This window comes from Portunus trituberculatus, chromosome 20 (assembly GCF_017591435.1).
Source record: "Portunus trituberculatus isolate SZX2019 chromosome 20, ASM1759143v1, whole genome shotgun sequence".
Classification (NCBI taxonomy): Eukaryota; Metazoa; Arthropoda; class Malacostraca; order Decapoda; family Portunidae; genus Portunus; species Portunus trituberculatus.
Window position 1 is genome coordinate 1,745,001 of NC_059274.1, and position 27,500 is coordinate 1,772,500.

The 27,500-nt window shown below is 40.9% G+C and overlaps 2 protein-coding genes and 1 long non-coding RNA gene across 3 annotated transcripts in view; 2 read left to right on the forward strand and 1 right to left on the reverse strand.

Annotated features, from left to right (window-relative positions):
• The window catches only part of LOC123506439 (probable imidazolonepropionase), a 21,412-nt gene extending 17,443 nt beyond the window's left edge, over nucleotides 1–3,969 (forward strand). The window contains exons 9-10 of the mRNA XM_045258526.1: nucleotides 1,371–1,531; nucleotides 2,570–3,969. Coding sequence (XP_045114461.1) covers nucleotides 1,371–1,531; nucleotides 2,570–2,687 — 279 coding nt within the window. The 3' untranslated portion in view covers nucleotides 2,688–3,969. The remainder of the gene's footprint in view (nucleotides 1–1,370; nucleotides 1,532–2,569) is intronic.
• A 2,168-nt stretch (nucleotides 3,970–6,137) lies between these two features.
• Nucleotides 6,138–27,500, reverse strand: part of LOC123506438 (carnitine O-palmitoyltransferase 1, liver isoform-like) — a 32,669-nt gene continuing 11,306 nt past the window's right edge. The window contains exons 4-18 of the mRNA XM_045258525.1: nucleotides 20,369–20,491; nucleotides 19,486–19,626; nucleotides 18,691–18,847; nucleotides 18,085–18,181; nucleotides 17,272–17,411; nucleotides 16,708–16,892; nucleotides 14,663–14,802; nucleotides 13,904–13,983; nucleotides 13,339–13,458; nucleotides 13,052–13,205; nucleotides 12,292–12,425; nucleotides 11,758–11,856; nucleotides 11,297–11,453; nucleotides 11,001–11,120; nucleotides 6,138–7,947 (exon numbers count right to left, since the gene is read on the reverse strand). Coding sequence (XP_045114460.1) covers nucleotides 7,744–7,947; nucleotides 11,001–11,120; nucleotides 11,297–11,453; nucleotides 11,758–11,856; nucleotides 12,292–12,425; nucleotides 13,052–13,205; nucleotides 13,339–13,458; nucleotides 13,904–13,983; nucleotides 14,663–14,802; nucleotides 16,708–16,892; nucleotides 17,272–17,411; nucleotides 18,085–18,181; nucleotides 18,691–18,847; nucleotides 19,486–19,626; nucleotides 20,369–20,491 — 2,051 coding nt within the window. The 3' untranslated portion in view covers nucleotides 6,138–7,743. The remainder of the gene's footprint in view (nucleotides 7,948–11,000; nucleotides 11,121–11,296; nucleotides 11,454–11,757; nucleotides 11,857–12,291; nucleotides 12,426–13,051; nucleotides 13,206–13,338; nucleotides 13,459–13,903; nucleotides 13,984–14,662; nucleotides 14,803–16,707; nucleotides 16,893–17,271; nucleotides 17,412–18,084; nucleotides 18,182–18,690; nucleotides 18,848–19,485; nucleotides 19,627–20,368; nucleotides 20,492–27,500) is intronic.
• LOC123506442 lies at nucleotides 13,343–15,264 on the forward strand. The gene is made up of 2 exons (XR_006675427.1): nucleotides 13,343–13,478; nucleotides 14,126–15,264. It is a non-coding gene; the product is annotated as an uncharacterized LOC123506442 (long non-coding RNA).

A 27,500-nucleotide genomic window follows, 5' to 3' on the forward strand; every position in this document is an offset into this window, starting at 1 on the left:
AGGGGTTAAGTAAAGTTTGCTCTCCGCTCTTTTATTTGCTTTCCTAGCGTAGTCTAACTCAACACAATTTAATGTTCAAGTAAAGGAAAAGAATTGAGTACTTTTATATTGTAGTAAAGGAAAAGATTATTGTTATATTTCAACCTCCAGTATGTTCTGTTACTCAGTTGGTTGTGTTTTTCGTGTTCAGTTTGCTCTCCGATCTCTTATTTGCTTTCCTAACCTAACCTAACTCAACGTAATTTGATGTTTTAGTAAAGGGAAAGATTACCGTTAGATTTAAACACCAATATATTCTGTTTCCTAATTGAAGGTTGTGTTTCTGTGATAATTTAAGGTTAAGTTTGCTCTTCGATCTCTATTTGCTATCCTAACGTCGTCTAACTCAACGCAATTTGATGTTTTAGTAAAGGAAAAGTTTATACTCTTATATTTGCACCTCAATACATTCTGTCTCTTGATTGCAGGTTGCTTTTTTGTGATATTTTAAAGTTAGGTTTGCTTTCCGATCTCCATTTCCTATCCTAACGTAGTCTGACTCAACGCAATTTGATATTTTAGTAAAGGAAAAGGTTACCGTTAGATTTCAACCCTAATATATTCTGTTTCTCAATTGAAGGTTGTGTTTTTTGTAGTAATTTAAGGTTACATTTGCCTTCTGAACGCAGCTAAACTTTCTTCTACTACACCACACTACTAAACTGCCCTCTACCACACACCACATACACAACTAAACTGTCTTCTACCACCACACTACACACATAACTAAACTGTCTTCTACCACACACCACACACAACTAAACTGTCCTCTACCACACACCACACACAACTAATTTTTCCTCTACCACACACCACACACATAACTAAACTGTCTTCTACCACACACCACACACAACTAAACTGTCCTCTACCACACACCACACACAACTAATTTTTCCTCTACCACACACCACACAACTAAACTGTCCTCTACCACACACCACACACACAACTAAATTTTCCTCTAGCCACACCACACACACAACTATACCTTCCTCTACCACACACCACACCGCTAAACTGTCCTCTACCACACACCACACCGCTAAACTGTCCTCTACCACACAACTAAATTTTCCTCTACCCACACACACACACACACACACACACACACACACACACACACACACACACACACACACAACTAAACTGTCCTCTACCACACACCACACCGCTAAACTGTCCTCTACCACATACCACACACCACTAAATTTTCCCCTACCACACACCACACACCACAGTAACCTTAAAACTTTCCCAACCACTCACCACCGCGCAACCACTAATGTTCCTTTCTCTCTCTCTGTCTCTTTCTCCCTTCGTCATTCCAGCCCCTCGTGATGCACTTAGCTTGCGTCACCTTCAAGCTTACACTGAACGAGGCGCTCACGGCCGCCACACTGCACGCCGCCCATGCCCTGAGAAAAGCTGACACGCACGGCTCCCTTCAACCCGGAAAGATGGCGGACATGCTGGTTCTGGACGCCCCGAGGTAGTGGTGGTGGTTGTTATAGTAGTAGTAGCAGTAGTAGTAGAAATGTTAGTAGTGCTGGTGGTGGTGGTGGTAGCGGTGGTAGTAGTAATAGTAGTAGTAGTAGTAGATTAGTGGTGGTGGTGGTGGTGGTGGTAGTAATTGCTATTTTATAGACTCGAGTGTGTATCAGAGAGAGAGAGAGAGAGAGAGAGAGAGAGAGAGAGAGAGAGAGAGAGAGAGAGAGAGAGAGAGAGAGAGAGAGAGAGAATATTTTCAGCACACCTTTTTCACAGTTGATTGTCAGACGCACCGATGGAAGAACAAAAACAGAAAAAAGATTAAACAAAAACAGAAAAAAAGTGTTACGGTTCACTTTTTTCTTCTTTTCAACACAACATTCAATAAAAGTGTTTTGAGAGAGACAGATACTACTACTACTACTACTACTACTACTACTACTACTACTACTACTACTAATAATAATAATGATAATAATAATACTGCTACTACTACTACTACTGCTACTACTTCTTTTCACAACCTCTTCTACTACTACTACTACTACTACTACTACTCCCCTGAAGTAGATCAAGGTCACACTATACCACTACCATTATCACTATTGTAATTTCTGTTCACTGTTGTGACTAACGTAGAGACATTTCTAAAATTTGGTTATTCATTTAGTATTCCTGCATTTTAATCTGGTAATTTTGTCTGTCATATTTTCACTTCGTATATTTTTTCTTATTTGGTATTTGGTATTTTTTCCCATCTCGTACCATATTCTACTATATTGTAACACTATAACACCGCACCTTCACTACTTTTAAAAGCCTCTAGTTGAAGTTACACTGGTAAGGGTGTTTTTACGCATCTGATGGGAGATAAACCACATTCCTACATTCTTAAGACCCCGGCAAATTATCTCTGGCCTTTGGAAATAGTGATGAGGGAGCAGAGCGTTTCAGAAAATGGGTTCTCAAACAGACGGCGTGCTCCTGATGCTGGGGTGCGTGGGACAGGTGCGAGGTGCTAACGAGTCTCGCTTCACAGGTGGGAGCATCTCGTGTACCAGCTGGGCGGCGCAGATGACGTCATCACCCACGTTATCAAGGCTGGCAGAGTGGTCCACACCAGACCCAACCCCGCAGCTCCCTCCGCCACACCCTAGGCACGCCACACCCTAGAATGCCTCCACCTCTCCCTGAAAACACCATCTCTCCTCACTCTCAACACATTCCAACTCTCTCATCCCTTACTAGGCTTTTACACTCTGAAAACACTGTAGACCGAGCACACCCTAAGCCCTTACACCCTAGAATGCCTCCATCTCTCCCTGAAAACACCATCTTCTCACTCTAAACACATTCCAACTCTCCTTTCCCTCACCAGGCCTCCTCTACACCCTACACTACAGGTGTGGCACACGCTAGGCACGCCACACCCTAGAAGGTCTCCACCTCTCCCTGAAAACACGATCTTCTCACTCTAAACACATTCCAACTCTCCTTTCCCTCACTAGGCCTCCTCTACATCCTACACTATAGGTCTGGCACACCCTAGGCACGCCACATCCTAGCATGCCTCCATCTCGCTCTCAAAACACCATCTCTCTTCACTCTCAACACACTCCAACTCTCTCTTCCCTCACTAGGCCTCCTCTACACCGTACACTATAGGTCTGGCACACCCTAGGCACGCCACACCCTAGAATACTTCCACCTCTCTCTGAAAACACCATCTTATCACTTTAAACACATTCCAACTCACCCTTCCCTCATTAGGCCTCCTCTACACGGTACACTAAAGGTCTGGCACACCCTAGAATACTTCCACCTCTCTCTGAAAACACCATCTTCTCACTCTAAGCACATTCCAACTCTCTTCTCTCACTATCCCTACATTATCCCTACACTATCGGCCTCTTCATCTCACCCTAGATTTTTTTACCTTCGCCGTCCATATTCCTTTCCCTTATTCTGAAGCCCTTACTGGCCTTCCTTATCCGCTACGCCTCCTCCGCCACGCCCTCAACACTAAATGTCTTTCTCCACCTCAGCGTATACACTACACTCAGTTCTCCCAGTAGTCTTCTTCTACTTTACTGTCTGTCTCTGTCTGTCTGTCTGTCTCTGTCTTTTTATCTCTGTCTGTCTCTGTCTTTCTGTCTCTGTCTGTGTATCTCTCTGTCTGTCTCTCTCTTTCTCTTTCTTTCTCTGTCTGTCTCTTTCTCCTGGTTTCCTCTCCCATCTCTCTTACTGTATCTCACCCTGAAAATACTCCAGCTCTCTCTCCACATCACCCTTGACCTTCTCTCTCCCGTCACCCTTCCTTCATTACCCTGAACACATCCTAAGCTTCCCTTCTCTCATTCTATAAAAGATCTGAAATGCTCAATCCCCTCCATTGTTCCTGGTGCTTATTGGAAATTGGAATAATATTTTACACTTGCATCAACCAGTTTTATTTTACCTTATAACCTTCAGTACTGGGACACATTTCTACCTGAGATTGGTGTACGATTAGATCATTTTATTGACATTAAAAAGGGTCTATGGAGGGCAGAAGATTAATAGCCACAGTCCTCACTATTTTAATCCACAACGTAAGTTTTTAAAGGTGTACAAAATCACCAAATAGTAACCAGAATGAATATGAAAACGAGCCATGGTACTGAAGGTGTTAACGAAGGGACAAAACTATCATACGTGAGATGAATTAAAGAGTAGCTTCATTAAATTTGACCAAACTTTCCAACTGCTAGTCACACTTTTCGTAATAATCTGCAGGGTTTAAGAGAGCTATTTTTCGTACTACAGGATGAAATTAACCTTTTATTATTTTTTTCTCTTTATTTACGTCTCAGCAATGCATTAGTGATGTCAGTGCAATAAAAGGGTGCTGGAAGGAGTGATGTAGTGTAGCAGCCATGATGAGGAAGAGTGTCATGAAATGTAAATAGATTCACTCAACGCATTCGGATCATCTCGAATTATAATGTGACTTTTCTGGTTTTAATTCGGTTTCCGTATTTCATCAGGGCTTGGACGGTGAGCCTGGTGACTTTGAATTAAGTATTATACGCACAGATAATACGTACAGAAATTTCTTCCATCTCAAGTCTCAATTAACTAACGCACAAAACATAGTAAACATAGTATATTAAAATGGTTACTAGAATAACTGGAAAAAGAAAAGAAAAACATCCACCAATGTAACTTACGTGTCAAGGAGACTCAAGGCTACGGAACGACAGAGTTTGGCAGCTTCCTCACCTCTGGATATCCCACAAGTTGCTCTTCTTCCTCTAGCTGAACACTGGCACTTCACAATTCACTTCCCTCTTTTATGCCATGCGATTTGAATTTGTGGAACCTTTTCTCACATCTGGAAACTGCCTCATGAATTCAACCGTCACGGAATATCTACAAAATAACTCTTCCTTCTCTCGAACACTGGCACGCCGCGTTTCACATGTTTCCCTCTGCTATTTCATGGTAACGATATGTGTTGGAGCGTCAGGATCAATGAAGCTGGAACCGCCTACGTCCCGCTCTTGAACACTGCCGTCGCTGGATATCTTACGTACATTGTCACTTCTGCCGCCACCTGAACATTGACACTTCGCGTTTCACTTCCCTCTGCTGTTTCTTAGTATCTGTGTGCGCTGCAGTGTCGGGGTTAATGAGGATGTGTATGGAGTGAGTGACCGACAGACGCTTAAAACCTTCACTCTTCAATCACACGCTTCCTAGCAGTCACTAATGATCGGTGTTCTGGGAAGAATACCTCTTTTTTGTCACTGTGATGAGCGTGTCTTCCTATTTGTTTCGAAATGACTATAACGTTTGTCTAATCAAGAGCACTTATATAATTTCTGTAGCTACATTTTTTTTTCCTTTTGTAAATGGCACTCTGCAATTTCCCAACGCTTTGCCTGGCAGTTATCAATCATGTTCAATCTCTCCTAAAGCTTCAGTACACCTGAATCCACACCTCGCATTAACAAAGCCGCGCAGGACAGGCAACACCCTTCACAATACCCGGAATACGCCTCACCACACCACGCCTCCTCGTCTGCCACGGCAACACTGATCACGTGTCTCAGAAGCAATGAAACTACCAATGAACCTTTTGTAGATACTCATAACTGGTGGTCTTGTGTAGCTCGCTGAGGGAAATTTCGAGGCTTCAATGCGTCCTCGAAATGAGTTGAGCCGCTTTAACCCGACACAGCAACGTTACTGAATCTTGTGAATGATCAGTGAGTTTGGTTATTGGATGTGACACGGACTTATTATAAAGAACAAGATTTTTTTCATTTATCTATTACTTATTTATATTAATATCGTTATTTTTATTTAAGTGTTTACTTCTAGGCAAAACAACATGGTAAGGTAAGAGAGACTAGATCACTACACAGCTTGTAAGTACTCTTTAGTGAATGTCGACCCATGGTACAGGAAAGAGACAAGCTTTAGATTACCGGGCGTGGTGAGACAGACTAATCTTGATTCAGGGAGTCAAAGAATTAAGAAATGTATCTTGAGAGAGAGAGAGAGAGAGAGAGAGAGAGAGAGAGAGAGAGAGAGAAATATGCAGCTTTTAAGGCTCAAATAAATTTTTATGGATAGTTCATTTTATTAATGTTTCATTTCGATCTACAATAGGTAGTCAGTTTACATAACCATTAATTGCATTCTGGTACAACACATTACATCCCCAAGACATGTTTAAGTAGAAAAGACAGTATCACAAGTGGAACATATCATTAGTAAAGCTTGCCTCTTCTCAGCGAGTTCCTTAACACAGATTTGGTTGCTGAAATCCCGTCTGAATGAAATAATAATTTGACTTGAAAGAATCTTAAGCAAGTAAAGTAATATCAGTGATTCTAGTAAGGAGTTTTGCATGGAGGTTGTTCAACTTACAAAACCAACATTGGCTTAAGTAATGTCAGCTAATTTCCTGACATAGTTTTTCATTCGACGGCAATTTCTCTATCAAATCTGCATGAAAGGAACCTGGTGCCAAGGAAGGGCAGCTTTACGAAGGAGACGTCCCCTGTGTGTCAGACTTAACAGGGATTCAGTCCATTCCAGGGTGGCAGCGAAACATGAGTGGGATGTACTGGTGGTGGAATGTCTGACCGGTGGAGGTTCAGATATGACTCACACTTGTAGGTTATCACACAGTATTCCCTCTTCAACCACGGGGGTTACCACAGTCGGTAACCCTGTGTTTCACGTGATGAGAGAACGGGTAAGAGTTCAGTGCCTGACGTAACTTCAGTTCTATAATAACGAGTTTTAAGTAAGCTGCTCTTTTTTGTCACTGTCTTCAATCACCTTGTGTTCCGTGTAACGAGAGAAAGGCTGAGTTTGGTGCCTGACAAAATTTCAGTTCAATAACCATAGATCTTTCAATAAGCTGCTTCTGTGGTTTACAAAATCTTCACTTTCTATGAGCTAAAAATGCAAGACATATATTTGATTTGTCTTTATACGCCATCATCACTTCTCTACACAGAGAGGCTCACCGGGAGCTAGCACAGGCTTAGGACTCAAGACTGGATGCTCTAGATTACACACACACACACACACACACACACACACGGGCATCAGGATTCAAACTGACGTCATCCTGGTGTCACTTGTCTTCTGCAGTGTTTTGTCTATATTCACATCAGTCTTACTGTGGGTGGAGCACTGCTGGAGTGGACACACTTCATTAGCATTGCTCTTTAGTGCTGCTTCACAGTACAGTCTTAGTTACCCTGGTATATCACACTATTGCTGAAAGTTGGTATAGCACTGAGTATAAACCTTACACAGTTGAAGCTGCAGTTAAAATTCCATGGGTGAAGAGAGAAGACTGCATTTGTCAAGCACAAAATACACAAGCTTATGAAAGACTGCATATACACACACACACACACGCACACACTGTGGAGTATTACCCTAATAATCTTGTACACGATATTAAAGTTCCCTCTATAAGATTTATATAGAACAACATGATTTAAAAGTTAATCAAGATAAAATTCATACAATCTCAAAGACTATAAATAACTTAAAAGAATAAAAACAGTAGTAGTCTTCTTGTTTCACTGGAAGAGGAAAAGATTCTTTACACTTAATGAACACATCAATGCCATACATGTACACACGGTTCACTGGAAAGTAATATGGAATATGATAAAACTTGAACTAATCTAACAGTCTGCACTATGAATCGAGCTGCGAGCTGTCGAACAGAAGCCTAATATCATTCATGCTCTTGAATATCAGGTCGGCAAACTTGCTCGAGTCGGTGGTGGGACAGGAACGCTTCGAGGAGACGTGGAAGAAGATGTTGTACTCAGTGGGCAGCATGTAGGACACTCCATAGCCCTCGTCAGACACCGGCCCAAACCCTCCGCCGGGCGAACACTGTCGGGAGAGGATTGTAGTGTTGCTTCATTGCTGTGTGGGCTGAAATGTGCTACGGAAATGTTTCTGAGGGAAGTGTGGACTGATGAGATGGAAGGGTGAAGGAGGTAAATGAACTATGTTACTTTAACGGTGCATGCGTTAAAATGTGCTGTGAAAATCAGTTATTTGAAAAGGGACATGTGGAATGAAGAGATCGGGTCATAGGAGGGGCATATGAGGTGATGAGATGGAAGGGTGAGAGGGATAGATCAATGATGAGATGGAGAGTCTGAGAGAGGAGAGAATGTGGAACAAATGGAATAACAAGATGGGAGGATGAGAGCAATGATGGCATGTATGATGGATAAGGCATGGGCACTGAACGAAGTGTAACTGGAATGTAGCTTTGAGGAGAGGAAGAGAGCAAGTTAGGTCACAATTGCGGGTCGTTGGTGGGAGTGGGGGGGGAGTTGGGTGACGTGGACATTTCCTCTCTCTGATTTTAAGACTGAGTAGGATATATGATTTCCCCCAACATAATTTTCGTGGTAAGTTGTCCATTACTATTTTACGCTTATCATTAAATTAATAAATAATGGTTACCTATACAATACTACTAATGTTAGCTTTGTCAAAAAAAAAAAAAACAGTATAAGAGACAATGTTAAATTTCAAGTAATACATGTAAACTATCACATACTGAAGGTGCCCTCAAAATGTCTTAGAAATTAGCATAAAAGAAAAAAAAAAAAAGTTGGCTACGCTCGCCTCCACCCTCATGCCCGGCCCTCACTATTTCCAAGGAATCAACGTTCATGTATTGTACTACTGTCTACAACTACCACAATATTAATACTGTTGTCAACTACGGTGAAGATAATGGTATTGTTGGGTTCCTAACTTGTCTTCCTACCTATTTTGTAATTAAAGTCATGCTCTCTCTCTCTGTATGTCTGTCTATCTCTCGATTATTAAGCTGCACATGCAGGACACACACACACACACACACAAACGTACAAAACATGTTGATGAAGTTCTGATTTCTACACACAAATAGACTTGATCGGCACCTGACACACACACTCACACACACACACACATTAAGCTGTCAGTAGTTTGTAGGTATGAAACATTAACAAGGTATCGCCAACACCCCAATCCTTCACACACACACACACACACACAGGGCAGTGAAGGAGGCAGGCGTGCAGTGTTTATATCACATCACACCCCCACACCAAGATAACATCGGCTTTCCGCTCCGACCACTCCTCAGGCCGCCGACCACCGCCAAGCTCCGCCCATCCTGTCCTTGCTGCGCTGACAACTCCAATGACATTATAGCGTAATGTATCAAGTTTTCGGTGTGTTTCTACGTGTTTTCGCGACTCTGAGCCTAGGAAAGGTGGGTGAGAAGGAGATGGAAGGGAGAAGAAGCATGTGATGGGCAGGGAAGAGGAGATGGAGGCACCAACAGACGTGCAAAAACACCATCTCGGCGCCAGACCAACATTTGGATTCTTTTTATTAAATGGGTTAGCATTGTTCTGATATCTGATTTATTAATAGTTAGGTAAAACAAGTCTTAAGGCATAATAAAATCGAGTCTAGCTGTGTTTTTTGTTTATCGAAAATGTAACATTAATGTCACTTTATAAATTATAACTATTTTTATTTAACACGCCTAGTATTGTTTTGGTGCTTGATTTAAGACTTAAAAAATATGAAAATCATGCTCCAAGTAATGACATCCAATAAAATCAAGTCTATCTACTCGTATTTTCCAACTTAACGTAATTATGGTACCGAACATAAAAACATTATTTTCTTAAAGCGACGAAACATTCGTGTTTTAATTGTTTGGATGGAAAGAAAGAAAAAAATGTATTCAGAAAATGTAATATAACTCAGTTTGGCTGAGCTTTCCTTCTCGATATTACAATGTTTTTGTGGTGCCGTTGGCGAGAATTACCGACACGAGTGGATCCTACGCTGCTATTACTTCGCTCGATAAGCATATTATATTTTGTATGTTAGTTAAAGTTTTTGCCACGTCAGAAAATGTAATACATTCCAGCGTGGGTGCCTTCTTTCTTCTCGCGATTTTCAAAATGATTTACGATACGTAGATATCGTAAATATACAACCCCAGATTGGAACACCCTGCCATTCTCTCTCCCGCTCTGCAAGTCGGTATGTAGCGGAACCCTCTTGTGTTTCCAAACTCAGAGAAGGAAGAAGAGCCGAAATTAACCTCATAAATAGAGAAATGAATTAAATAAGGTGATGGTTATGTCCCCGTTTATAGCCACAACCAGGTCTTCCTTGAACCAAAACACAGACCGTCCTTTCTCCTTCCCACTGTCTTTTTCACCCATACTTAGTTAAATTCTAAGAACTAATTACATTTCCACGTATTTTCCATGATGAAATAAATAAATTGTTGTAGTAGGAGAATGAAATGAGGAGTGGAAGTGTGTGAGGGAGTAATAGTTGTTGTTACAACAGTATTATTATCATTATTAAGTGTGTGTGTGTGTGTGTGTGTGTGTGTGTGTGTGTGTGTGTGTACTACTACTGCCGTTGCATTACCATTTCATGTTTTAGCAGTAAATATATTAATAAACAATAGTTATACAATATTACTAATTATGTTAGCAGAGGCTGAAAAACAATACACTGATATTGTTAGATTTCAAGTAGCAGAGATAGACTAACAACCTTAACATACACTGCAGGTGGCCTTAAAATGTGTTGGAAATTGGTATATAAAGTTTTTTTTCCCCGAGTGTTTGGCTGGCTACGTTCTCTCCCTCCCTGATGTCCCACACTTTTTAAAGGAATCACCAGCCAGTCAGGTCGGTATAAAAAGTTATTGGGGAAAGTGAAGCAGAAGTACAGAGGACCATGAGACAAGGTTAAGTGATAATAATGTATGTGGCTATATGAGTATCTGGTGCCTTGTCTGTACCTGATAGATATTTCAAATTAAAATTGGAGAAACATTTGCATTTCAAGCACGATAATATTACAGTATCTCAGCTTTTGCTTATGTTTCTTCTCTCTCTTACCATTTTCCTGAATGGTTCCAGGTTGATGTCTGGTGTGTTGGCTTGGATCTGTTGCTGTGGCTGCTGTGAGGTAGAGAGAGTCCAGGGGCGCCTCATCACTGACTCCAGGAACTGACTCTCCTGAGGAACACAAGAGGAATATGAAGATTTACTGTCATGTTCCAAAACACTCTACTGTAGTTTCATTTTGGTTTTATTAGATGCATAAACGAAATAGTGAGGCAGAGAAGACACTTATAGAAAATAAGATCTAATTAGGAAAGCTATAATATGTAATGAACTTAATGACAGCTTACATAACCCAGGCCCTTGGAGACGACAAAGAGAGCAAAGAGGTGACGGTCAATGCCCAATCCATTCATGGCATCTCGGTACAGCTTCTGGTGCCTGATGCCTGCCACCCTCAGCAGCTGCAGCAGTTCCTCCTTGGACATCTTACTGCTCACCATGGCTCTGCAAAAGTCAACGTGGTGCAACTTCCCTTAGTGTGTATATGGTAACTTAACAACACCTTTCCCTCTACCTATCAGTGTGTACATCATTCTATAAAAAAAGTTAACATGATATACCTTCCCTTAGTTAACATGATATACCTTCCCTTAGTGTCTCTGTGATAAGTCAGTTAATAATACCTTCCTCTTCTAAGTTGTGAATACCTATCATTGGGTAGAGTGTTCCAGGAAAATTTAATGTAATATAAAAAGTTAATGTCTCATAAAAAAGGTTACTACATGTGCAGTCAATCTCAGACACATACCGGACAAAGGCTGACGATTCCTCAGTGCAGGATCGGACAGTCTCTGTTCGGCCATTCTGGTACAGCCGTGTTGCTGATGCCTCATATGTCTGGCAGAACCTGAGGAGTGACAGAAAGCAAAGTGAAGGTATCAGTAAAGTCTGATTTTGGAAAGATATAAGAATCTGTTCTCAAATTGAGTGGATGATGGATGCAACAGACTCAGTAATCAGATTGTTTGAGTAAAATTTTAGATTAGACATTCGAGAATGGTGATGATAAATGGAAATAAGTAGGCATGTTTCATACAGGGACTGCCACATTTAGGGGACAATGGGTTCTTGTAGCTTCCCTTATTTTTTTATGCTCTTAAAGATTCATATCTGCAGAATGATAGCTGTAGTTCAGACAAGTTTCAAAACACTTATCCTCCAATTCTGGATAACATTATTTTCCTTTCTTCTGAGATTAGCACTTCAGTGGGTTTTCTTTTCTGCTCTTTTTGTTGCCTTTGGCCAGTCACCCTCTTACAGAAAAGAGATGAGAGTTGCTCACCTGCCAGTGTGTCGGTAGTAGGCAAGCTGGAGAGAGATTTGAATGAAGGCATCTGGGCTAATCTTGGCCTTCTTAATTACTCCCTTCCCAAACTTGGTGTGTTCGCGGATGACAAGGTCCAAGTCATCATTGTTCTGTAATGCAAAGTGGGGATCAAAACTTTCTCCAATGTAAAGATAAAAAGGAGTTATTATTGCAGCTATTAGTTATGTAGTAAAAGAAGGTCCGAGTCATCACTGTTCTGTAATTCAACGTAGGATGAAAACTTTCTCCAGTGTAATGAACAAGGAGTTACTACTGCAGGAGATGTTAGTTGTGTAGTTGAATGTCTTGAAATCAATCTGGCAGGAAATGGTATATATATATAGTTAATTACTTCATATGTTTTAAAGTATTTATCTTTACTCGGCTTTTCAGGGTATAAATACATTTTCCAGTAACATATGTAACCTATCTATGTATTTCATGCACAAGGGAAGAGTTATAGGTTAGACAGTAACCTAAATATATAACCTATGTATTTTTTCATAAATAAAGGAAGAAGGAGGTTGAAGAGCAAAAACAATGATGAGTTTGAAAGTAAACTAAATGTCTAATATATGCATTTTGTTTTCTGTTTTATATACAAGAGATGAAGACTGAAGGGCAAAACCAAATTTACAAAGAAAAAAGGCCCACTAATTGTCTCACATCTACATACCCCTTGAAGCATCCATACAAGCTCCTACAGGTATAATTCAGTGAAAGTTCAAGAGCAAACCTTTTGATTGAAGGCGTACGCTTTGTTGATCTGCTTCTCCAGGGAGTCAGTGATGTCCCAGATGATTCTCCGAGGGTGTGTCACATTGCCAGGCTTGAAGGACTTGGGTGGAGGCATGACCTGTCCACTGTCCAGGTACCTCCTCTCGATCACTCTGTTGAAAATATTGAGAAGTTAAAAAATGTAAATGAAGATGCACAAGACTCACTCCATGGTCACTGTATGCAACATCTACTCTTAATACTGAACCCAAACATCGTCACTCCAAACAGGGAAACAGCACTCACTCCATGGTCATTGCGTACTCCCAGACGTGGCCCATGACAGGAGCATCTGCCATAGAATGCTCCACGTTGAGGCCACACTGACCGTCCGGGAAGAAGAACACATTGACGCTTTTATCACACCTGAGGAACAAGAACCATTAGTTAGTTGGTCCTGTCTATGTCTCCTGCTGTCACCTTTTTTTTTTTTTCTACTAGTAAGACTTTAATCCTTTCTCTTATTTGCCCCCATTCTTTCCAAATCTCTGCCCACCCTGAGACATCTTTTCTTGTTCTACACCCACCTACAAACAAAGTACTGGGTAAAAATTGTAAAATCTATTCCTTTTCATCCTCATCTTTCTTATAGGTGCTTATACAGATTCTTTACATTATTTTTACTGATAAGAACCGGTGTGTAACATAGTGAAAAAGTTAAAGGACTATAGCATTAGGTGAGTGACACATTGCAGGTGGTTACTTAAGCTGGTTTTGACTTATGCTGAAACTTGAGGACTCTCCTGTATGTATAGTATATTGGGTCCTATATGGGTAGGTGAGTAAACTTAAAACTCTTTGTGACACTCACCATAATGTGCGTCCGTCAGAGTGGAGGAGCATCTTGCCTTTCTCAGATAGATTCTCAGGAACTTTATCAGACAAAACCACCTGGAGGAAAACAGGCACGGTAACACAAATTCCATGATAGTTGTGAGAAGGGTTTGTCTGCATGGAATCTTAAGTAGCGGAAGGTGTAGATCCATTGTAAAGGAATGTTAACAGTACTGTGCATCAACACCTTCCTCTACAGCTCAGCGATGGTTGTACAAGTGCAAGGTACACAACTGCACTGAACCAAAGCCTGGCAGTTAGTAATAATGGTAAGATGGAATGTTGTGGTCCTCTCACTCATCATTAGCGTTCATGCTCTATGCAATTTTTAAATCTTGTGATCTACAAAATAACAGAGTTTGCTAAGAAGTCACAAAACTACTCATGGTTTGTAACAGAGAGAGAGAGAGAGAGAGAGAGAGAGAGAGAGAGAGAGAGAGAGAGAGAGAGAGAGAGAGAGAGAGAGAGAGAGAGACCTCCCTGTAAAGACAGTACAAACACACACAGCAACACTCAAATCCTCGGATCCTAATACAATTCAATGAAGCACCACAAGAAAAGATAAAAAAACAAACATTTCTACAAGGGATTAGTACAAGAAAAAAACATACATAGTACACTGAATAAAGAGAACAAGAAACATAACATTACATGCCACAATAATTCCTCTAACCTGAATAGTGACTGTGTTGTGTCATGCAGAAACCACAAGAGTTAATCAAGAGGTGGGACTAACCATGCACACTGCCTTGTTGATAAGATCCATGTTGTCTTTGTTAATGCCTGACTTAAAGTTTTCTCTCAGGATTCGTGCCCACTCCGTCCTGGGGAGACCAGTGAGAGCCGCAACGCTGCGTTCACTCTCACTCACACTCTCTGCCAATGATGACAAAGATGGGCAAAGATGAGACAAGAGAGAGAGAAAGTAAGAAAACACAAACTGAAACAAGAGTAGTGGTGTAATATAGGTGTCCTTGGATTATAAGAGTCTCAATTGTAACTCCTCAACTCTCCCTAACAAGAGGTGGTGAGAGGATACAATGTGAAGCGAGAGGAGTGGTGCACTTGAATTACCAAGGCTCCCATACGCTTTTACTCACAATCTGCCAACAATGAATACAGTTGTGCAGAGATGAGATAAAGAAGAGACAGAGGTAATCAGGGAATGTCTAGGCTGACACAGGAGTATATATGTAAAAATGTGTATAGGTGTGCCAAGATTACAGGGCACACAATTCTATCTCCTGAGTTTTGGATGATGGAGTTACAAAAGATAGAAAGTAGGTGGTGGAAGATTGGTGATAGGACGAAAGTAGAAATTAAAATGGAGGTTGAAAATTAAAAGATAAAATGTTAGGAGGTAGGAATAAAAAAGGAAGAGGATGGATTTAGTTGTAGAAAGAAGGATGGTAAGAGGTTATGTATGAAGGAGGTTTGAGTTGAGATATAAGGCAGGCATTGGGAGGCACAGATTATGAAAAGGGATGAGATAAGAATAAGGATGGATTTAATTAATAGGGAGAACGTTGAAGCTTTGATAATAGAAAGAAGGGGAAGGTGATGATGGAAGACACAGATTGGTATATGAGTACTTTATTCCAGCCTGTGTTTTCCTTCATTAATTTCCACAACTCGTCATGAAGTTTCCACAACAGAAAGAAGGTTAGAGCTAAGTGGATACATGAGTTAAGACAAGTGTGAATAAAGCTGTCAGATAGGAAGAGAGAGAAAATTAGGCAGTTATTATGAAGTAGCTGTTGGGCAGAAGTGTCACCCACTAGTGGAAATATACCTTTTTTTTTATTATAATTTAGTTTTTTATTTACACCACATGGGTTTTTCACAGGAATTTCTGGGCTAAAGGTGATACATTTTGTGGTACCTCCTAACTCAAAGCCCACCCGTTAGGAAACCGTTGCCCCGAGTGAGGAAGCCCAACCTACACTCGGACCGTGGATAGGATTTGAACCAGTGCGCTTGGAGACCCCTCGGACCCCAAAGCATGCATGGTTCCACTGTACCACTGTGAGTTTACAAGTATAAGATCATTTAGTACTCCTTGCCACCTTATTCACCCAATGAAAAATACAATCCATCATAAAAAAGAGATATTAACCCCTTGAGTACTATGATGCATTTCCATTTTCATTCTGCTTACTATTTGGTGATTTTATACAGCTTCAGAAACTTATGTGTGGGATTAAAATAGTAAAGACTGTGGCCATTAATCTTCTCACCTCCACAGACCGTAAGATGGTCTAATCGAGTAATTGTACATAAATCTCAAGTTAAAAATGTGTCCCAGTATTGAGGGGGTTAAAAAAGATGATAGCAAGATGAGTCCTGTAACAACAACAACAGAAAACCTTCCCCATGCAGTTTGCCAGATGTGTTATTTTGTGTTAATTTAAAAACCTAATAATTCTCCAGGTGAAGTTCAGATTTTGGAGAAGTAATGTAGATTTTTTTTTTTTTGAGAACCTGACACCAAAGTATTTATTTAGAACTCTGAATCAGCTGAGGAAATATAGTGCACAGATATACACTTATAAAATGTCCTGAATAGTATATCTAATGTAAACAATAAAAAAAATACACTTCTAAAATGTCCTGAATAGTATATCTTATGTAAACAATAAAAAAACATATCACTTGTTCAAAGAAAAAAGAAAGAAAAAAAAAAAAAAAAAAAAAAAAAAAAAAAAGTGAGATTTTTATCATGTCAATAAGAAAAAATTAATCACTAACTCTAGAAGGCGTAACAAAACAGAGACTCAGAACCTTTGTGTTTGTCAGCATCGTCAATAATATCCTGGAATAATTTCTCCAGCACGGTGACAGACAGCAGCTGGTTCTTGTCGTCGTAGATGCCCAGCTGGTAGAAAAGACCCTGGCGCCACACCACAATGTGACGTGACTCTTGGGAATCAAAGTGCAGCAGCTCATCAATCTCTTCTCCAGGTACTCTGCAAGAAAAAACACCATTAGACTGTTGCTTTGTCACATTAGTCTGTTATTTATATTCACATTAGTACTAAAGTGAAGTAATTCATTAACTTTTTCTTCAATAACTCTACAATTAGTCTCCTCATTAGTCTGTTGTTCAGTCACATTAATCCTAACTCACTGCACACTGGAGAAGAGGCTGACCATAACACTGAGAAAGCTAGGACAGTGAGGTGGAGTGGTGTTAATTCACTGCACAGAGGAGAAAAAGATCCATAGCAATGAGAGAGGACAATGAGGTGGAGTGGTGTGTGGTTAATTCACTGCACAGAAGAGAATAGAATGTTAATAGCACTGAGAGAGTGAGGACAGTGAGGTGGAGTGGTGTGGTCAACTCACCTCACAGTGGAGAAGAGCCTCTCATACTGAGCCATGCAGATAGGAATGGTGTTCCTCAGTAAGAGCGGTTGCAGCTCCTCACGGTCGATCTGTCGCTTGATGCTCAGGATGGAGTGCACCACATTAGCTGCTCTTGATACCTGGAGGGAGGGATCAACATTCATATTCCACCTACTAACACAATACAGGTCAGGAATGGTCTTATTAGGAAGGGCCAGTGCATCCTGTAGAGCCTTGCTGTAGAGGTATGTGATCTGTTTAAGTTGCTGTGGTGTAGTAGGTTGGTTCCATGAGACAATCCCTTTCCACCAGAGGGTTGATGAGATTAAGAGTGTGAATAATGTGTGCATGTGAAAATTTCTGTGGGGACTGACTAACTGGAAAGAATGAGATTTGTTTCTATGTGGGCAAACTAACTAATTCAAGGCCTTGCAAGAAAAGAAAAGGTAGAGGTTACTTTATCTAAGAACTGACTGTGACTGATTCAACTATGGGGAAAGATAAAAATTTGTTTCTATGGTAATAAACTAACCAATTTAAGGTCACAGTAAAAAAGAAGAAGTAATGATTACTTCCTCTGGGGACTGACTGATTGATTCAAGATCCCACAACACAACTATGAGAAAAGATAAAAATTTCTTTCTCAGGGGATAAACAAGAAAAGAAAAGATAAAGACTTCTTCCTCTGGGAACTGACTGACTGACTGATTCAAGAACCCACAACAGAGCTATGAGGGAAAGTAAGGATGTGTTTCTTCAGCTACATAAGGTCCCAGCCAGCCTGACCTGCAGGTGGGAGGTGTGTCCACTGACCTGCCTTGAGGTTGGAGTCCAGATGTAGTGATCCAGGGCATAATAGTTTGAGTTGATCACTAAAGGACATCGGGACATCAAGTAAACATATTTCTCCCTGCAGAAAACAAGGTGAATATAAACAGGTGATCGACAAACAATGCTAATTATGGAAACTTTCTTGATTTTCCTTTCTAATTAATGTAATGTTGAATATGCTCAATAAAGAAAGGAAGAAAAAGAAGAAAGGAAGGAAGTAAGACGTGCACATAGAAGGGAAGAAGGAATAGAAACACAAGGAAGTAAATAAGGAAAGAAGGAAGAAAGGATGACACATACACAAGGATGTAATAAAGAAAGACAGGCAAGGAAGTAAATATGAAGGGAAGACATGTATAAGGATGGAAGAAAGGAATAGACACACACACAAGGAAGTAAATAAGAAAGAAAGACATATACATGTATATGAAGATGGAGGAAAGAAACAGACACACATAAGGCAGTAAATAAGAAAGGAATACACACACACACACACAGAAGGATGAATGAAAGAACAGGTAAACACAAGGAAGTAAATAAGGGAAGAAAATTAAAACACACGCACACACACACACACACAAAACTCACCACCAATCGGAGACATAGTTGGGTGCCCACCACGACTTGAGATAAAGGAGGCGCTGCAGACGAGGCCCAATGCTGCACTCAAAGTCCTGTGCCTGCTTGCTGTAATCCTTGAACTCTTCCTCTGAACACAGTGGTTTCAGGCTATCCAGCAACTTGCCTGGGGAAATGTTACTGTTTATAGTCATCTAATATTAATGCTTTCCTCGTTCACTATTTCTCAAGGTCAAAGAGATGAGTTCTTAACCACTTCAGTACCATGATACATTTTCATATTCATTCTGGTTACAATTTGGTGATTTCATACAGCTTCAAAAACTTATGGGCAGAATTTAAATAGTGAAGACTTCGACCATTAATCTTCTGACCTCAATAGACCCTTCCTAATATCAATAAAATCATCTACTGTAATCACACCCAAAACTCAATGTAGAAATGAGTCCCAGTACAGAAGGGGTTAAGAGTTTCTCCCATCATCACTGTAAAAGTCTCATTAATCTGTCACTAGAACAAAACATCCTAAAACCTGTGTGATTTCAAGTAGAGCCTTCTGAATGTAGTGAAGGGGCAGCATGGAAGTGTTTCAGAATATGGGCCAAAACCATTAAAATTTTCTTTATCCCACATCGTAAAGTGGGAAAGTAACTCACATCCTTTACAAACTAGACCTGCTGGTTCAGACAGGCAGATAAACAATGTGCTAGGGAAAATCCTCACTGCATTCATGTTCTTTACAAATTAGAACCTCTTGGTAGCTCAGACAGGTGTGTAAATTCTGTGCAGGGTGTAATCACTCACTAAGGGTCTCATCGATGGCAGGGACAGGCATGCGGGGGAGGGAGCGCTGGCAGGAGTACAGAGAGGGCTGGTAACCTGACACAAACTTGACAGTCAGTCCCCAAAGTTTGTTCTTCCATGACACTTCCCTCACATTCTCATCTGTGGATAAAGAAATAAGTTAAATTTGAAATATACAAATGGTAAAGTTAAGTAAATACAAGTCTTTTAAGAAGGAGATTTCAAGACATTTATCTTACAATTTTTGGATGATCCTTTTGACCTTTCTTTAGAAACTAGTACCTAAGTGGGACCTTATCTTTTAAAATTTTTGTTGCCCTTGGCCAGTGCCTCTCAGCTCTCTTACATCAAAACATTCAGAATATAAGATAACAGTTTGTTTTATATTTACTGGGAAAGTACTGGCTATCAGTACACTTGGAGAGGCAAGTTATGCAAAGATAAGATGTCACATTTCTCCAAAAGTTACATGCCAGAGAGGAGTATTAGAACCTGCCTGCCCTGTCACAGTGATGGTTTCTTCCTCCTAATGACCTAATATAAAGCTACTAATTGCTCTACATATCAACTATTCAATCTAGAGATATGATATTCACTTGACTTTATCAGTTTAATAAGATAGGGATTCAGTATTTAGTTAATCAATCTAATCAATTAACATGGAGTAGTTTATCTTCACTATCATTATTAACATCAAGTAAAAGTAAGAAAGCATTATTCATTTATTTTCTTGCCAGCCTGAGACAGATAATAGATATTTTTTTGTTTTCTGGGCTTCAAGTAGACACAATGAAACATGAAGTGAATCAGTGTCTTAGGGGCGTGAGTGACTGACATGACACTGACCGTCACTAACACCAGGACAAACACAGCCACCACTCACACATCCAGCCACGGTAGGCCAGCAGGATCCTGAGGAGGTATTGCCGCACCTTCATCAGGATCATGAAAAACACGAAGGAGAGCCCCACCGATCCCACCAAATTGGCCAGCCATTTTGGAGTTTCTGGAATAAAAGAAAGCAATGAGTATCTAGGTTTTGTTAATGTGTATCTGGTGACTTGATGGTCCTTTGATGTTTTATCTATCTATCTATTAAAGGACAGGGGAAAGATGTTTTGGGGTCAGTAATCTGTGATAAAAATGCTGATTGGTGAGTATGTGAATATTACTACTACTACTACTACTACTACTACTACTACTACTAGTGATAAAAGTGATCTTGTTCCACCACTTAGTAGCTTGAGTTTACTTATAGATAAAGGGTAGTGACACACACACACACACACACACACACACACACACACACACACACACACACACAAACAAACAAATAGGATAAATTGAAAGAAAATAGGATAAATGGAGACATGGAGACAGGACACTATGAGCCCCGCTCAAACCCTGTACAATACAACTAGGTAAATATACACACACAAAGAAAAAAAAAAAAAAAAAAAAAGAAAATAAAGCAAAATGTAAATAAACAAATAATAAAGCTAATGAAAAGAATAAGTCAATAATATAAACAAATTAACAGAAAAATGGAAATCACCATAGAAGTACAAAAACAAACAAATGAATAAGTAATGATAATGAAAATATACAAACAATAACGCAATAAAGTTTTCCTTTAAAGTTCAAATGTTAAGAGGATGTTCTTGTTGGTCAGAAGGTACAGCAATAGAGAGAGAGAGAGAGAGAGAGAGAGAGAGAGAGAGAGAGAGAGAGAGAGAGAGAGAGAATCTTCCCATATAACTTATTGTCGCACAAGATCTATTTACATCTGCATGACAAAACTAAAAACTTTCCTCTGACCATCGCCTGCATCATTTCTGGTAACTAAACCCCCACTGTGGCAGGGCATTGTGGCGGGCTCTCGCTCTCTCTCTCTCTCTCTTGAGGTTAATAAAGCATTTGATACCTTTAACCTCGTTCAGACTCTCACCTCACCTCTCCCTTTTAACCTTTTAACGACAGTGGAAGTAATTTATTAAAATCTTAAGGGGTATTTTCATTATTCTAGAGATCTGTTCTGTATTCTGTAATCAAGACGGGGCGGGGCGCAGGGTGGGAGGGAACACGCTTGAGGCACCAACTGTCATCTATGTAAGTGGCCTGCAAACAATCGTCACAAGAAAGCATTCGAAAATACAATCCGAGATACAGCAAGGTCGGGAGATAACAGTGCAATAATAAACAAAATGCAGGCTGACTGGTGCTGAGATACAGGATAATAGAAATAAAGAAAGGAAAAATGACACACACGCACACACCACGGTATCTGATATCAAAGCCTCATTCTCATGTTAAGGTTGTCAACATAGAACACTGTAATCTCATAAAGCTATCTGATTGTGGAGTGGTATAAGTCGTACACGGGAAGAATTCTGTAGTAGCTGTTACTTTAATTAACTTTTGCTTGTAATGAGAATCAAAGAGCGAGCGAGCGAGTGAATGAGTCATGATTCTATATCTATATCGAGTTGTTTGAGAGAGAGAGAGAGAGAGAGAGAGAGAGAGAGAGAGAGAGAGAGAGAGAGAGAGAGAGAGAATATGACTGTATTCCCTTGTGTTTATGGTGAGGCTGGGAGCGAGAGAGCGAATGAATAAGTGAATGAGGGGAATGAAGTCTACTTATACAGAAAGTCGTGTTTGTGGCAAGACAGGGAACGCGTGTGTGAGACGGGAGAGCGTATCGAGAGGTGAGTGACCCAGGGACAAAGTGCGCCACTCTCCTCCTCATCTCACTAATATTAAGTGCAGATGGACTGAACTAGAGCGTACTGTGCTACTAAACGCCACGCTATTGCTGCCAGAGTTCACCAGGCGATGCACAAACCCTCACTGACCCTGACGAACCTTGAGCCCCGCCTGATAGCTTCCTGTAAACACGTCACGCGGGCCAGAAAGTTCACCAGGCAACGCAGACCCTGACAAACACTGACAAACCCTGAGCTCCGTCTGGCAACTTCCTATAAACATGTCACGCGAGCCTCAAGTTCTCCGAGCGGCGCAGACCTTGACGAGCGCCGAGTCCCCTACGTGGCTTCCTATAAACACGTCACGCGAGGCAAAAGTTCACCAACAGACGGACTAACGAACCTTGAAGCTCGCGTGGTAGCAACTCTAAACGCCACGCCAAGCTACAGCCTGCATCGCGAGAACCAAACTCCTCTACACGGCACAAGGCCAGACAAACCCCACGCCCTTCCTGTAGCTAAACACGTCAAGCTTGGTATCTACTTAATCCCTTCAGTTAGTGGTACGCATATTTAGCAAGAGTTTGGGGGTGTGATGAGACGATTTTAATGACATTATGAAGGATTTATGGAGATCAGATTAATGGCCAGTCTTCATTATTTTAACCCCTCCGTGAATTTCTGAAGCTGTATAAAATCACTAAATAGTAAGCAGAATGAATATGGAAACTGTCATAGTACTGAAGGGGTTAAACTCCGAGCCATGCCATGAGTGCCAAAGTCCTCTGGAGATCATAATAATCAGCAAAGCCTTGAGCCCCGCGTGGGAAGTAATCAAACTACATCATGCCACGCCAGCCAAAGTCCCCCGCGCATGGTATCAGTTCAAATTCCATGCCACACCACTAGTGCCAAACTCCTCTAGAGATTATGAGCCCCGCGTGCGTGCTAGATACTCAAACTATAACACGCCACTGGTAACGAAGTCCAGGCGACACACCCCACCACACCTCAATCCAGCCGTGGTGATTGGCTGGCGTAGACACGTAGCTATCAACACGGATATGGAGCATGTTGACCTTCTGCCATACTCATCTAAGGACCTTGAGGTAGATTCGATGCCCGTGTTCTGAAACCCTCTGCTCTCGCGTTTTATAATTCCCACATCAAACTACTGCACACCACTATGAAACGCTTCTCTCTCACCACGACCATTATTAAAGGCAACAGGGAAGATAAGCTAAATTCCCACAAGTATTTATCCAGTTAGTAAAATAGAAATACCGTTAATCTGTCACTAGAAACGCAAAAAACACACTTAATCCTTTCAGTACCATGACGCGTTTCCATATTCATTCTGCTTATTATTTGGTAATTTTATACTCTCAGAAACTCACGTGAGGGATTAAAATTGTGAAGACTGTGGCAATTAATCTTCTGACCGCCATAGACCCTTCCTAATGTTAATAAAATGGTTTAATCATACCGAAATCTCAAGGTAAAAATGTGTCAAGAGTACTGAAGTGGTTAAAACAATCTTATCACTTTAACTAGACTAAAACACTAAAATAATGGATATTCGGCGAAGAAGTGTTCCAAATAAGATCATACAAGTTAACATTACATTCCCATCAAAATACACACACGTCCCTTCTCTCTCTTGCACTCTAGACCCACACCCCCCCACTTGGTCGCTCGGTCCGCCAGTGCCATCTTAGACCACTTCCCACGTGGCACTGAGAGCGGGTGCCAAAACCTTCACTATGAGGTCAGGGGGAAAAAAAGATGAAAAAAGAGCAATGATTATGCGTCAATTGATCGTGTGTGTGTGTGTGTGTGTGTGTGTGTGTGTGTGTGTGTGTGTGTGTGTGTAACGAGGTTAGCTAAAGTTAAACAAGCAATAATGATACAAGAAACGTCCTATGAGAGAGAGAGAGAGAGAGAGAGAGAGAGAGAGAGAGAGAGAGAGAGAGAGAGAGAGAGAGAGAGAGAGAGAGAAGGAAGCTTGTAATATTACGCAGTACATACTTGAACTTGATGAAGAGAACTGTTAATAATATGAAGAGAAAAAAATGGCAAAATTGAAATGAAAACAATCCTATCAACGAAAACGAAAGATCGAGATAGATAAACAAATAGAGAGATAGATAGATAGAGAGATAGATAGATAGATAGATAGATAGATAGAGATAGATAGATAGATAGATAGATAGAGAGAGAGAGAGAGAGAGAGAGAGAGAGAGAGAGAGAGAGAGCTGATATCAATATGAATGAGAACAAAATCTACCTTCACTACATAAAAATAAATAAACAAAAGCAAGAAATCCTGTTTGGCTTCTCTTATTTTTATGCATAGTGTCTCCTCCCCCCCACCCCTCATCCCCCATCACCCCACTACCCTGCCCAGGCACCCTACATCCCCTCCTCTCCTTCACTTCCTAACCCCCTGCCTGTTCTCTCTCTCTCTCTCTCTCTCTCTCTCTCTCTCTCTCTCTCTCTCTCTCTCCACCATGGTCAGAGGGTAGGAGGGGGATGTCAGTTCACCCAACCCCCAATCCCCTCCCACCACCACCCTACCACAACAAGGGAACCGCAATGCATCGCCGCCTCCCTCTCTCTCTCTCTCTCTCTCTCTCTCTCTCTCTCTCTCTCTTTCGACCTTTTGTTTTCGTTCATAAGATTGTCTTAATTTTAACTTGACTTTTTTTTTCTTTATATTATTAACAGTTTTTTTTTCTCTCTCTCTCTCTCTCTCTCTCTCTCTCTCTCTCTCTCTCTCTCTCGTTTGTATTATTCTTTACCATATCATTTTTTTGTTAATTAGTTCTTTTCTGACTACTACTATTACAACAACAACAACAACAACAACTACTACTACTACTACTACTACTACTACTACTACTACCATGATCGGTGACGGGAAGGAAGTGACACGAACACATTCTCTCTCTCTCTCTCTCTCTCTCTCTCTCTCTCAAAAATAGAAAGCAATGTTATACTTTCATTCTTCAGAGAGAGAGAGAGAGAGAGAGAGAGAGAGAGAGAGAGAGAGGATTTGGGTGAGGAAGAGTGAGTGTCCTGAGGCGATTATTTCACTGATGATGGGGGAGGAGGAGGAGAAGGAGGAGGAGGAAGAGGAGGAGGAGGAGGAAAAAGAGGAGGAGGAGGAGGAGGAGGAGGAGGAGGAGGAGGAGGAGGAGGAGGAGGAGGAGGAGAGGTTGAGAGAGAGAGAGAGAGAGAGAGAGAGAGAGAGAGAGAGAGAGAGAGAGAGAGTTCCCCTCATTCGTCTGCTTTAGAGAGAGAGTGAAGCTTAAACAGGAACCTAAAGAAAATAAACTCTCTCTCTCTCTCTCTCTCTCTCTCAGTGTGTCTTCCGTTGCCAGCAAGGTCCAGATGGTGATAAAAGAGAGAGAGAGAGAGAGAGAGAGAGAGAGAGAGAGAGAGAGAGAGAGAGAGATTCACACAAGGGTATCATCTCGCCTTTCCACTTTTTTTCTTCCTTTATAGTATCATGTCTTTCCTAAATCTCATTCCTCCTCCTCCTCCTCCTCCTCCTCCTCCTCCTCCCTCCTCCTCCTACTACTACTACTTCCTCATGACTACAATAGATAGAAGAGCAAGGAATAGAGAGAGAAGTATAGAGTAGAAGTTAAGTTGGTAATTCTCTCTCTCTGTCTCTGTCTCTCTCTCTCTCCTTTACCTTCTTGTCTCCTTTCCTATTCTTTTACCATCCCTTTCCTCTTCCCTCCTATTGCCTTCCCCATCAATTCATTTCATCTTCTCTTTTCTCCATTTTCCTACTCTCGTCTCTTCCTCTCTTTCCCTGTTCTCCGTCATCACCTTTATTCGCCTTACAACTCTCGCCTCTCCTTTATCCCTTCCTGGCTTCCCATCACGCACCAGACATGACTCCGCATCTCTACTGTTTACCTGGTTTCGTCTCCCATAGTGCTAAGGAGGCATAGAATAGAGCAGAGGGAGAGAATATAAGACAGAAGTAGTACCAGATAGTGACAGGTCTTAAAGCTCCACGCTAAAGCTGACCGCCTCTTCTACTGGGTCGGGAGCGAAAGGTGTGTGTGTGTGTGTGTGTGTGTGTGTGTGTGTGTTACGTGATATATGTTAGTTGAGAGTAACCATTTTTTCATAGTCATTATTGCTGTTGTTACTACTGCTGCTACTACTACTACTACTATTACTATACCACTACTACCACCACCACCACCAACTACTACTACTACTACTACTACTACCAACACTTCCACGAACACTTTTACTAATATACTACTACTATACTACCACCACCACCACTACTACTACTACTACCAACACCCCCACGAACACTTTTACTACCGCTATTTCATCAACACGAACACAACGGCTGCTACAATCACCACCAGCACATCACCACCACAAACAATAATAATAATGGAGGAGGAGGTGAAGACAAAGAGAGGTGTAGGGAGGTGAGTTTATTCCCGACTAGTTTCGCTGTTTCTCTTCACCTCCTCCAACTTGTCTGAACGTCTGAACAATAACAATAATGAAAAAAAAGAAATAAATAAAACAACAATAATTTCCTAAGCAAGTTTACCTGTTTACCTCGAACGCCAAATTTCTAAAACCTTGACGTTCAAATATAGAAGAGACAGAAATAAAGCAAAAATGGTGTTAAACATCATTAATATTCCTCATCACCACCACCACCACCACCACCACCACCACCACCACCACCTCTATACCATCATCACAATCACTATCATTATATTTCTGTTGTTCTGAATTACTCCTTATCACTATCCCCCCCCCTCTCTCTCTCTCTAGTCTTGAAGCGTTCCTAATCTGTCCCAGTTTTCTTATCGCCTTCAGTCCAGTGGTATCTTAATCTTAATACTTATGACTGAATAGGTCTGCTGTCGCTAATTATACGCTATCTAGGGCAGGTAAACCACACTCGCCACCTGACCTTCAAACTTGTGAGCCTTTGCAGTTTAATCTCTACGCCACTTAACCTGACCTAGAAAAAAATGTGACTCTGAGATCATATTTACTGGATATTTTGATTTTCATTAGTATTCAAACTAGTCTTTTAACCTTTGCCATCATGTGACCTGAGCCAGATGGTGATTCTGAACTGGTAACAAGAGAACAGATTGACACTGATATCATAGTTAATGTGTTTGTATTGTACGTGTAACTATTTATTAACCTCTTCAGTTCTATATTTATTCTGCTTACGATTTGGCGGTTTTATGGCGATTTTATACAGCTTCAGAAACTTATGTGGGTAATAAAATAGCGAAGACTCCGGCC